This window comes from Microcebus murinus, chromosome 5, assembly GCF_040939455.1.
Source record: "Microcebus murinus isolate Inina chromosome 5, M.murinus_Inina_mat1.0, whole genome shotgun sequence".
In the NCBI taxonomy this organism is placed as follows: Eukaryota; Metazoa; Chordata; class Mammalia; order Primates; family Cheirogaleidae; genus Microcebus; species Microcebus murinus.
The window spans coordinates 6798139-6811094 of record NC_134108.1 but is presented as its reverse complement, the minus strand read 5'-3'; the positions used below and the strand labels follow the sequence as shown (position 1 = coordinate 6811094).

General features: G+C 41.1%; 1 protein-coding gene across 5 annotated transcripts in view; it reads left to right on the top strand.

Moving 5' to 3' along the window:
• The window catches only part of MAP3K4 (mitogen-activated protein kinase kinase kinase 4), a 114881-nt gene that overhangs the window by 71380 nt on the left and 30545 nt on the right, over positions 1 to 12956 (top strand). For all 5 annotated transcript variants that reach the window (XR_012919240.1, XM_012759644.3, XM_012759641.3 and 2 more), the window contains exons 6-11: positions 4063 to 4220; positions 7393 to 7509; positions 8971 to 9070; positions 9176 to 9259; positions 10260 to 10526; positions 11774 to 11923. Coding sequence is in view for 4 of the 5 variants with exons in the window: in XM_012759644.3 (XP_012615098.3) it covers positions 4063 to 4220; positions 7393 to 7509; positions 8971 to 9070; positions 9176 to 9259; positions 10260 to 10526; positions 11774 to 11923 (876 nt within the window). In the remaining variant the exon portion in view is untranslated. The remainder of the gene's footprint in view (positions 1 to 4062; positions 4221 to 7392; positions 7510 to 8970; positions 9071 to 9175; positions 9260 to 10259; positions 10527 to 11773; positions 11924 to 12956) is intronic.

Genomic DNA, 12956 nt, shown 5'->3' with positions numbered 1-12956 from the left:
ATCAAACCTAAACTAAAACTGTGAATTAGCTCATTTCCCTGGTCCTTGTCCTCAAAAATAACCCAAACAATACACATACTAATATGTAATGTAGGGATATGTGATAGGCTTAAGGAAACCACTTTAAAAAGAATGAAAATGTGAAAATGATGACAAGGTGCGATAGTTGTAGAAGACACACAAGAGAGAGCCTATGTACGCACAATTAGTGTTTCTGCAGAAGAATAAAGAGCAAAGGAGTAGAAAAGATTTAATTTTTCATTCTACAGATTAATTATCGGGTATCTGCTGTGCACCAGGCAGGCATCATGCAGGGTGCTATGGGGGTAATCATGAGCATAAACTCCTTGGAATTTAAGAACGGTAGGGAAATGGCAGTTGTGTCATAAACATAAAATTGCAACTGAAAAATGCCACAAGGGAAAGGCAGAGGTCTTTTGTGGACTCTAATGGTAAGATTTGAGTTTGTGTTGATGTTCAAGAAGGATTCTCTGAGGAAGGGACACTGGAGTTTTTCTTTTTTTTTTTTTTTTTTTTTGAGACAGAGTCTCACTTTGTTGTCCAGGCTAGAGTGAGTGCCGTGGCGTCAGCCTAGCTCACAGCAACCTCAAACTCCTGGGCTCGAGTGATCCTTCTGCCTCAGCCTCCCGGGTAGCTGGGACTACAGGCATGCGCCACCATGCCCGGCTAATTTTTTATATATATATCAGTTGGCCAATTAATTTCTTTCTATTTATAGTAGAGACGGGGTCTCGCTCTTGCTCAGGCTGGTTTTGAACTCCTGACCTTGAGCAATCTGCCCGACTCGGCCTCCCAAGAGCTAGGATTACAGGCGTGAGCCACAGCGCCCGGCCTGGAGTTTTTCTATATTACAGTCCAACTATGCAAAGCTTAGACAAAAATTGTACTTTGTATATTGTAATCTATGTAGTAATAGATTATTTTAAAAAGCATATAAACTAGAAGGAAACATACTAAATTCATGATAATTGTCTCTGGGGAAGGACGAAAGAGATAAAAGTGAAGAGAGAAACAAAAATTAACTTTCTGGTATCTTATTATTGAAAAATCTAAAGCAGATGTGACAAAATCTTAACATTTGTTCATTCTGGGTGATACTTGTTAGAATATTTTTAACCTCTTTGCTTTTTAATTAAAAAGATTGAAAGAAATACTTTTTTGACAGTAGGCAGCAGAGAGAAACTCTCTGTTGGGAAGGAGCATGGTAGGAAGAAAGGTTCCCAGGAAAGCCTTGTGAAGGGGTGACTCTGGCTGCAGTTTGGGGAACAGGCTGGAGGAAAGCAGAGCAGATGTGAGAAGGCCAGTTCAAGGCTCTTGCTGTAGTACATATGTTCGTCCTTAGATTAGAGTGGTCTCACATTCAGAAAGAATTGTAAAGATTCAGAAGAAATTTAGGAAGTGAAATTGGCAGGACTCAGTGATGGACTGGAAATAGGGGAGGTAGGTACTGAGAGTGAGTGCTGGGTATGCAGCTTGTGCAGCTGGGCAAATAGTGAAGGTGACGGGTCCAGTGAGGGGCTTTTAAATTGGCCTGAGACCATTTGAAAGCCTTTGAGACTGACTTTGTTAAGGGAAAGAGATGGGGGAGAGAGAGAGAGAGAGAGAGAGAGAGAGAGAGAATGTGTGTGTGTGTGTGAGAGAGAGAGAGAGAGACAGAGAGAGAGAGAGAGAGAAGGGTATAGTTCCTCCAGGGTCTTAAACTCAAAACACACATACTGGAATTAGGAGGAACAGTAGCCCCTCTACTGTAAAGAAAGGAAGGAGGAGAGTATGTAACAGTGTGTAGGTTTGCATTTTTGGTATCAGGAAGATGAGAGAGTTTATATCAAATGACTTCTATTTTTTGTAAAGAGATGTTAAGATCATCTGAGAATGGGTGAGGGTGTATTGAGAAAAATGGGGAAGTTTCAAACTAGTGGTTATAGAGAAGGAAAATGAGTAGAGATATAAATACAATTACCAGAAATGTATGCCATGTGGTTGGTGACATGATTGTGTAGAGCAGTGATTCCTCCCATCGGGTGACTTTCTGATGGCCCTAGCTTTCTCCGTATGGGCTTGAGGAATGGGGTAGTTGGGCTCCAGCTGGCTTTAGGGTCTTGATTGACAGGTGAGATGAAAAGGCAATGAGTGGCCACAGGAACTTCAGCATACTGACTGGAGTGCTGTTGAAAGTACAAGCCCACGGATCCGAACTGAATCAGGAGTCAAGTGAACAAAGGAAGGGGGCCATGAGTTGGAGAACGTAGAGGAATTAGATTAGGAGTTAGCGAGCGTTTTGGATGAGGTGAAGGGAACGATTGTGGGGGTAGTGGTTGAACAAATCAACTGGAAGGAGTGGAGGAGGCTTTAGCATCAGGGTATTTGCATTGGTGATTCGGGGGTTGGAGCAGTTCTGGCAATGACAGGGTCCAGGATGGAGCCCTGTAAGGAAGTGAGAATGGGGCAGTCAGGGGACTGAGCAGCAGTGGTGGTGGGTGGGCCATGCACTTGGTTCTAAGTCACGTGGCACAATGGCTGAGCTTGAGCTGGAGGGAGGGCCATCAGTCGGAGGCCAGTACTTGAAGGTGAGGTAGGTGACAATATGAAGTAGATGACAGTGTGAAGTAGATGACAGTGTGAAGAGGGGTTGATGGTATGGTTGATGACATGAATCTTGGGCCAGGGCTTTTTGTTTTGATTTTTAAATAAGAATGTGTAGAGTGGCGGCTGAGCAGTGGGAAACAAGAGGGTGCTGGCCCTTTGCAGCCCCAGAGCATGCAGAAAGATAAATAGTTGCCCCTTGAGAGGGTCTTGAAGGAGAAGCGCTGGCCCAAGGAGAGCCAGCTTTCAAGGGGCCAAGGAGATGGGGGCACTCTGAGAAGGGGGCATGCCGCTCTGGGCCTGCTGTGGGAAAGACTTGTTTCGATTGGGGAGGGTGATGGTAGACCCGTGAATGGCGGGTTGCACGTGTGCAGCTCACGGACCCAGCACTGCAGGGTCACGGTGCTCGGCCTGGAGGGTGGGGTACCCAGATGCAGTCAAAGATACAACAGAAGAAATTGTTCTAGAAATAAAGAAAAGACTTGAAATTTGCCTGTGGAAAGTCGTCATGGGATCTCAGGGAAAAAAAACCAATCATCTAAGATGTAGCCTGGTGAAAAAACTGAAATCGAAGGATAGAGAAAGAATCCTATAAACATCTGAGTGTAGCACCCTAAGCGTAGGCACCTTTAGGATGTGGGAGAGTGGTGGCAGTGAGTGGTCAGGTTGGCATCGATTTCTTCACACTAACGTCACACTCGGTGGAAGAGGGAATGTGTGACTCAAGAGTTTTCTGCCCAGTTGAGTTGTCCTTTAAGTAAGAGAGTCCATAGACGGTGATGTTTTAGAATACAGCCATTGTAAACCTGTTGAGGAAAACTGATAGTGAAACCCTGCTAACCAACAGATAACTCAGAGTGAGAATTTAGGAAGGGAAAGCTGTTGTGAAGGACTTGTGGTGGGCATAAACCCTACTTCAGAACAACTGGGTATTTTGGTTATAGATCATAATTTGTATGTCATGAACCTTGAATAAATTATATCACAAAATTCTGGATCAGGAAAGGGTGGTGGGAGGAAGTGTGTTCATTTCCTCCTCCTCAGCACGTGAGATACCATCTCAAACTAAACTAAATAATTAAGTAAGGATCCTGACCTCTTAAAGGAATGATGTTCACAATATATTCATAATGCAAATTTCTAGGTGCTAGGGTTTCAATTTTTTCTCCTCTGTTGTACTTTTCTATACACTGTACATTTTAGTTATTTTCTTAGGAATTTGAAGGGGTTGTGAATAGTGTTAAATTGCTGAGTAGTCAAGTTTTGTAATTTTTTCAGAGATCCTCATTTAGACATTTGCTAACAATAATGAAGAATCCTTCTCTTGGTGTTGCATGCTTTTAACTCTCTCTCTTCCGTCTTGCCCTTCTGATTTATAGCTTTCATTTTAATAGGTGAAAGTTGTGAGTTGCTGAATTCTACTTTCAAATATCTCCCTTTGCATTTTTGTATTTTAAGGTATATTTTGATTACATGAGAAGCTGGATCCAAATGCTACAGCAATTACCTCAAGCATCCCATAGTTTAAAAAATCTGTTAGAAGAAGAATGGAATTTCACCAAAGAAATAACTCACTACATACGGGGAGGAGAAGCACAGGCCGGAAAGCTCTTCTGGTAGGAATCCTTGTGCCTGGGTCTGGCTTCCTTCCTTCCTCACTCTCACTCCCAGTTTCCTTGTCAATTCTCTTCCACGTGTTGGAATGTTTAGTTACTTGGAAATTATGATTTTTTACATCTCGTATGGGCCCCTGGAGGACTTTTGGCACTACCTGGAGACCCTTGATTGTCGTGGCTGGGAGATGCTGAGCATCTGGTGGGTTGAGGGCGGGGTGCTGCCGAGTACCCCACCATGCGCAGGGCAGCCCCACAATAGAATTTTCCACTCAAAGTGTTGATTTTGACCTTGAGAAATCCTGCCTTAGAATAAACCTTCCCATTTGTTTTTCATTTGTTTGTTTTTAATATGGAGGAGAATCTAAGTCCTTTAAGAGTAGATTATACCTGTGTGTAACAGGTTTGGTGGGGACACTCAGCACTTATGAAGTACATGATTTTACTGTCGCTATTTGGGGATAATTGTGAGGAGGAGAGTGTGACCACTGGTCTGTCTGTTCTAGGAAATGAATGTCTTTTCCCGAATGCAGGCCCCTGGCTGTTGAGCACAGGGTGTATTTCCGTGGTCTTTCCTGGTGGCCACTGCACCTCGGCACCTCGGCATTGCTTCCATTCTCAAGGACTAGTGTGGTCCGGTGCCCCAGGTTCTGCTGCTGTCCGTCAGTGCTCCCTGTTCCCACCTGTCTCTCAGCCACTTTATCTCTTCCTTCGTCTTTTTATGTGGTCTTTCATACCCAGCCCAGATGTTCTTGCCCTTTGTGTGTATTCTGTGGGACTTCAGCAACTCACCCATCTGTGTCTCTTACCCCTGTATCCACTTCTGTGACCCAGTTTCCAATTCTTTTTACATCCTCTCTTTTTGTTTCTGGTGAGCAGTGAACTTGCTCTTGTCTCATGACTCTCCCAGGCCTTTACGCCGTGACCCCCAGGCTGACTGTCCTTTTGAGAAATAACACTTTAAAAATGCATTCATTGCCATTTTTAACATGTCTCTCCTCTTCATTTTCATTACTTCTGCTTTGCCTACAATTCATTCTGTTTACACTTTCTGTTTCCAGCCTGTTGAGCTTTGTTGAAGAATGCTTTTTAAAGGTTGTTGTTGAGTTTCACTACAAATTCATGTCAGTAATTTTACTGTACCCCTACTTGCTCCCATCAATCTCTGCGTTTTTATCTTTTGCTCTTCCTCCAAGTTCCCTAGCACGCAGTCCCTGGCCTTGGCCTTCGTGATCCTCATTCTGAGAAGCTGCCAGGGCTTTTTCACTGCACCTTGCGGACTGCTCGCTTCTAGTTTTGGACGCCGTTGCATTTTATCTGTTGTGTGAGAACAGTAGCTTCTGCTTTGTATACTGTTTCTCTCAGTTCAATCAGTGTTGAAATCAACCCTGACTTCTTTCTTTGTCACACCCACTACTCAGCTCCTTTCGGCGCTCCCTTCAGGGTGCATCCAGAATCTGCCCTGTGCCCGCCGAGCACGGCACGCTACCACTCTTCCGAGGGTGTCTGCTCACGCATATCATCACCGTGGCGCTCCGGGCAGTCTCCCTGCTTCTGCCCGGAATCTCCTGCAGTTTATTCTCAGCATCGTAGCCAGAGTGATCTTTTAAAAATGTATGTCAGACCATTTTCTCCTCTCAATACTCCAGCTGCTCCCCGTGTTACTCAGTATAAAGTGAGAGTGCCTAAACGGTGGCTGGTAAGGCCTGGGACGTCTGACTTCTCATTAAGTCTCTGTTCTGCCAGACTCTGCTGTGCTCGCTCCACAGCCACAGCGGTTTCCTTACTGTTTCTCGCGGGCTGGGCACGTTCCCGCCGCAAGCCCTCTGCACGTGCAGGTCCCTCTACGTGGCCTGCTCGTCCTAGTTATTTGCATGATTCATTTCCCCGCTTCCTTCAGGTCTTTGTCCAAATGTTACCTTCTCACTATATTTAAAGTTGAAATTCCTACCCGCAAGTACTCTTGAGTTTTTTCCCCCTATTTTTTCTCTCCATAGCACTTACTGATATCTGAAGTAAAATATACTTTCCTTTTTTGTTGTATTTATTGTTCTTCTCCGTTCACTAGAGGGCTTTTGTCTCTTTTGTTCACTGCTGCTTAGTACATTATGGACACCCAATATTTGTTGAGTAAGTCCATCCTGGATATGCTTGTATAGTCTTCTTCTTAAAAGCGTGTTTCTAATCAGGTCCCTTTCCCGCTCAGGTATCACACAAATTAGCAGGCACTCAAGGCCTTCCCTAGCATGGCTCCAGCTTACTCTCCCTGCCTCGCCTCACCTCCCCTTTGTGGCATAAACAGCCTCCACTCCGTTTAGATTGGACAGGTTCTTTTCACAGACATGCCACTTGCTTGACGTATCTTTATTCCTTTTAATTGTATTTATTGTTCTTCCTGGACTTTCTTTCCCCCTCCTTCATTTTATTCCCGACAGATCCCCTCTTCTCCCTATTCTGTCTGTTAAAATTCTGCGTTTGCCTACAGGCCCATTACAGGGCTTTCTGGCTACGAGCCTGTGCCTTCAGCCGGGTTTGATCTTTCTCCTCAGACAACAACCCTAGCACTTTCCTTCTACCACCTCTGATCCTGGTTATATATTAATACTTACCTGCTCTTTTACTAGATCATAGGTCTTTTCCTTGCACGTCATGGAGGTGAATAAACTTTTATTGGATTTTTACTGCACTCATTTAGATTTATTTTATACACCTGGGTGTACATTTTAGCACTAGTATTTAGAATTGTGTATTCAGTGAGAAGGATCAGCTACATGGTATTTCTTGTTTACTGACTATAAAAAGCTAATGTGAGGGAAATTTTTTAAAATAGTTGTTTTTAAGAAATTCTCTTTTTTTCCTATCCTGTCATTTATTTAAGACCATTTTGAACATTTAATATTGAAATAACATTTGTATGATAATCATGTAGCTACCATGAATACAATTTAGGATTTTCATGAAATATGTGGTAATAGAACAAAGTTACATACCTCCCATAATCCAAATGTCTCCTTTTTCGCATTAATCATGGTTTTATATTAGAAAAGAAAATTCTCATTGATTTTTAAAGTATTGAAGCAGTAGCTGAGCTTTTCAGTTCCTCATGCAAGACTTAGGATATGAGTGAGGACAATTTTTCTTCTCTGTTTTATTTTTGTTATTTTTGTTCCCTTAGTGACATTGCAGGAATGCTGCTGAAATCTACAGGAAGTTTTCTAGAATTTGGCTTACAGGAGAGCTGTGCTGAATTTTGGACCAGTGCTGATGATAGCAGTGCTTCAGATGAAATAAGGTTGGAGTTGTACTTTCTTTCCTCTTCCATTTCTTATCTCATGTAGTGTTACCCTTGGTGATGAGCCTCGAATGACAATATTTTGGGGGGAACCAGTTAAATATTTACCAGACCTTGTTCAGACCTAATTGTGTAGGACTGGAAGAGTTTGGGCAGTAGACCTAAAAGGATTTATTACTTCTTGTCTTTTCATATGACCTCTTAGTTACGGTTTTATGTGAAATTATTTTTGAAAGTGAACTTAGAATTTATTAAGCATAATAAAAATAGTGCCTTTAGAGAAAGGGATAAAATTGACTAAAAATGAATAGAATTTTTTTCATCTACATTTTCTGGGATGTCTTTAAGATTATGTTTCTATCCTTTAAAACTTGTGTAGTGGTCCATTAATATATTTGAATGATATTTGATACATTTATATTTTTGTTTTTATACTTAGCTTATTCCTTCTATTGAACTTTATGAAACCATGGCTTACTTACTTGTTAATGTTCTCCACTTCTATATACATAATATTTATGTTGAAATTGCTATTTTTTTGTGGCATATGTATCAGCCATGTAGCCACTCGTGGATATATAATCAGCAATGTCTTATGATTCAACCTTAGTAAATGCACAAGTAGAACTGACTTGTCCAGAGTTAAAATATTTTCTCACCATCCAAGGTTGATTAAAAATACATTTGTTTTTATGCCAGGGTTAAAGAAAAGTCCCCACGTAGATTCTTACCTGGGAAAATAATGAATTACTGAGAATTTGAATGAATCAGTTTGTAGGTCTTGCAGTTTTAAGAGCTAGCATGGTGGTTTTAAAATACAAATGAGAATGCAAGAATTAAGATAATGAACTAGAGAATGGTTCTTATGATGCTCTAATTGTTTACTCAGGATGGGTCAAAAGGGGGGTTTTTCACAGCAGATGCTGGAGCCAACAGTCCTGGTGAGAGGGAGTTGACTGTACACATCTTTTCCCAAGTCGTTGTTCTGTGATGTCATACTGCTACCTTGAAATCAGTTGTGGTGGGAGTATTTACACCAGAGAAATTGGCATGTACCACATAAGACAATATTTTGGGGGGAACCAGTTGTTAAATATTTACCAGACTGTACTGTATGCATTTGTTTTAAATTAGATTCTATGAGCTGGAGGTCAAGAACTTATCTCAAACTCCAAGAAATTATTGTAATGAAATCTTTAGAAAATTGAGCTTCCTTTTATTTGAAGGTTATTAAATGTGCCCTACTTACATTTAAAGGATAGAAGTATTTTCTGCAAAACTCTCAGGAGCAAGCTTCTGAATATTTTGAATACATGCCTAATAATTGCTTGTTAGCAAAAAACCTGCAGTCTGTGTTTATAACTGTGATTTGGAATTTGCTTTATCTTTATTGTTAAATGCCTCTTGTACCCCTGGGGTATTCCCTAATGTGTTCTAACTGGACTTCAATCCTCTTGACAGGAGGTCTGTTATAGAGATCAGCCGAGCACTGAAGGAGCTCTTTCATGAAGCCAGAGAAAGAGCCTCGAAAGCACTAGGATTTGCTAAAATGTTGAGAAAGGTGAGTTTACAACCCTGATTAATTATTATCTTTTCTTATTTTTCTTTTATCTTATTTTTTAAGAAAGCTAACCCTAAAGAAGTTTCTTTGTAACTGTCATCCTAGGACCTGGAAATAGCAGCAGAATTCATACTTTCAGCCCCAGTTAGAGATCTCCTGGAAGTTCTGAAATCAAAACAGTATGTTAAGGTAAGTATTTTAGGTGGTATAACTGAAATATTTCGCCTTTTCTACTTTATTCTAAAACAGGCAAATTTTTTCTTAAATGTCCAGATAGCAAATATTTTAAGCTTTAGGGACTATACATTTACCCCAGCTGTAAGATTGTCACATAATTCCCAGTGAAATAATTGAAAGAATGAACTTTTTCATACTTCTTAACTTGGCTTAAGAATGCAGACAAGTAATCAAATATTTACTCATACTGTTTAATTTATTAATTTAGCTGCACATATATATTTAACATAATGTATACAAAAAGGTAATATTGATTTTAGATAATGGTTTTGTTTCATACCCTCATACTTCCTGAGGCAATTTGGAGGTTTTATAATGAATCTTTGACATCAGTCTCTAGTTCATCATTAGAGCCACTTTTTGAGCAACCATCATCTTTACTCCCTTTTAAAGTTTGAGATTTTGGCACCTTTAGAATCTGTGTATGAGGTCATCACTGGAAATTTTGTTCCAAGTCCACAGTTTTACCCCACTCAAATACCTAGGGTGAGATACATGACCTGCACAATATCATCATGTGTACTGCTTGTTAGCATGATTTTTAAGAAAGTCTTTATGATCACCCCCACCCTGCCCTAGAATAACAAGTGAATCTGTGTTAACATTTTTTGCCTTTTTCCAAGTCAGGTGACTTTCTATAAGCATTACAAACTAGCATTGATTGAGGTTATTTCAGACTAACTTCCCTCCCTCAAAGAGAATTTTCTTTGTTGTTGAGAATTAAACGGCTACTGGGATGCCCTATCATGGGAGAGACTCCATAAGGGCCTCTCTCTCGCTTGGTCACACTGAACTGAGCTGCCCGCAGTTCTCCTCACTGCTCTGATTCATGCCTTTCCCACATCTCTTTTCTCAAACCTGCTTGTCTTTTTGTAGTTTGTTTTCTTAAATAATGTATTTCTCTAATGTGCACTGTTCCTTAATTTAAGATTTTGGATTTTGTCTTTTCTAGGTACAAATTCCTGGGTTGGAAAACTTGCAAATGTTTGTTCCAGACACTCTTGCTGAGGAGAAGAATATTATTTTGCAGTTACTCAATGCAGCTGCAGGAAAGGACTGTTCAAAAGAGTCAGATGACGTGTTCATCGATGCGTACCTACTTCTAACCAAGCAGAGTGATCGAGCCCGTGATTCAGAGGATAGCTGGGCCACGTGGGAAGCACAGCCTGTCAAAATTGTGCCTCAGGTGGAGACTGTTGACACCCTGAGAAACATGCAGGTACGTCCACTCCCGTTCCCACCCCGGCTCTCCCCACCCCAACCTTTCAGCTGTATTACTTACTTAAAATACTTTTAGGAAAAGTGGATTGCTAGCAGCTCATAAATGATTGATTAACTTCCCAAGTAATCTCAAGTATATACTTACCCAAAATGTGTCTCAATGTTTTAATAGGTAATTTTGCAGCATAATTTGTACCAAAGTGGTCTATCAAATTCTGTTAAGTATATTAAATTATACTGGAATATTTGAAATCATCTCTTTTATTTATACCGTTCCTTAGCTCAGTCATGTAGTTAGCTCTGTAGAGCTGTGATCCAAAAGAATTTATGTAACTTGTTAATTAAAACTGTGAAAAGCCTCTTCATGTTGCTTGTGTTCAGCTTTGGGGCAGTGATGGTGAACGTGCCCATGTATCTCGTGAGCACACTGGCCTACTGTCTCTCTCTACCCCAACAAATCTGCTCTTACATTCCCTGTCTCAGTGAATCGTGCTGTGTCCACACACTTGTTTAAACCAGAAATGTGATGGTTAATATCTGTTCAACCTCCCGCCCTTCCAGTTAACCATGAGCCCTGGCAGGCCAGAAACATTTCCGGTAAACGACTCTTTCCCTGCATCCCCAGAGCACTGCCACTGTCGGAACTTCACCATCCCTTCCCTGGACTGTTGCAGTTTCTTACTTCCAGTTTCACTGCTTCGTGCCTCACCCTTTCTCCCTCCAATTCTGGATTTGTTTTTGTAACATATACATCTAACCACATCACAGATCTTCTCAAAATTCTGCAGTGACACTCTATCTCTTAAAGAATAAAAGTAATAAAAGTCTTGATTTCTTAATGTTTCATACAAGGGCCTTCATTTGGTTCTCCTCTTATTCCTGACTTTTCCTTCTTCACTTGCTGCTCCAACATACCCACGTGCACACCAACACACACCCACATACACCACTCTCTCACACTGTACCACCAGCATTGCACTACTTGGAGTTCTAGGATATTTCAGAGATGTCATTCCCACACTGTCCTGTGGGACTCTTCCCCACTGTGCTGAAGATCCTAGAGGTCAGTGCCCACTGCACTTGTTGCCCTGTGGGAGCGGCTTTGCTTGAAAATGACTTTCTGACCAGATGGTTGTTGGCCCACTAGCCCAGACACTGGCGGTATTTTTGGATTGGGCGTTGGGCTGGAATGGGAAAATAGTAACTGGGTCTGTTTTTATGCCCTGTATTTGATTTTCCTCCCAGGTGGATAATCTTTTACTGGTTGTCATGCAGTCTGCCCATCTCACCATTCAGAGAAAAGCTTTCCAGCAGTCCATTGAGGGGCTTATGACTCTGTGCCAAGAGCAGACGTCCAGTCAGCCAGTCATTGCCAAAGCTTTGCAGCAGCTAAAGGTATTGCACTGTTCCCTCTGCCTTAGCGAATCACTTCCCTTGGGATTAATGCTGTGGAAGAATCAGGGTGTTGTGATGTGTGTAATGTAGTGTCTTTCAAGGAACTTGAGCTCTTAAATTGCTCTCCCCATGCTCCTTCTCCCCAGTACAAGTTTTTTCATGTCTAAACTAAAAATTCCTGGATCTTTCTTTGAACTGTAGAAATTTAGATTTGGAGAAGTTAGAAAATTGATCAGTTATGTGACTTCATAATGGTCACATGGCTGGTTAATAGCAACACTGAGATTGGAATTTAGGTCTCTTCATTTCCAGTGTAAATTTCTTTCTCCTTTAGCAGTTGCCAGAGGTATGTCATATTAGTAATGTGTAATCTGAAAGAAGATTTGTTATTTTAACAATTCAGCCAAATTATCTATACTGGGGAAAAAACAGCTGTAGGCAGGCACAAAGGCTTTTCAAAGTTTGTGACAAGTCAGAGCCCTGCCTGCCTTCCCCATTATTTTTGTTTTCACTACTTTCTGTTTTGTTTGCCATTTATCAGTCTCTATCTCATCCACACTTTTCCACAGGCCATAAATTATGTCTTCTCAGTCACAAAAACAGCACTTTCTGAAATTATAAGTCATTTGATAAACATTTGTTTTTCTTTTTCATTCTGATTTGTCTAACTTATCTATAAACATTTATTACCTAAATTTTTGTCTTATCTTGGTTATAGATTGTAATCCTACCCTATTACCAGGGCAGGGGACTTAACTCTGGAGAGTGCAAGATTATGTAAAATATTGACTATTGTTGAGGTTATGGAATTTATAGCCCTAATCCCCAGAATTGTCACACTAAAGTACAGAGGACAGAGAAATCAGAGCCTCCTGATAGCCTGTGAGAATTGTACCATAGTAACATTTCAGTTTGGGAGGGTCAAAAGATGCATATTGAGAAAGAACTAACAAAAGGAACATTTGGGCGTTGATGTCCGTGGATCCAGAGTATGGGTGTGCTCACTGAATATCACATAGTCTAATTTGGCTGA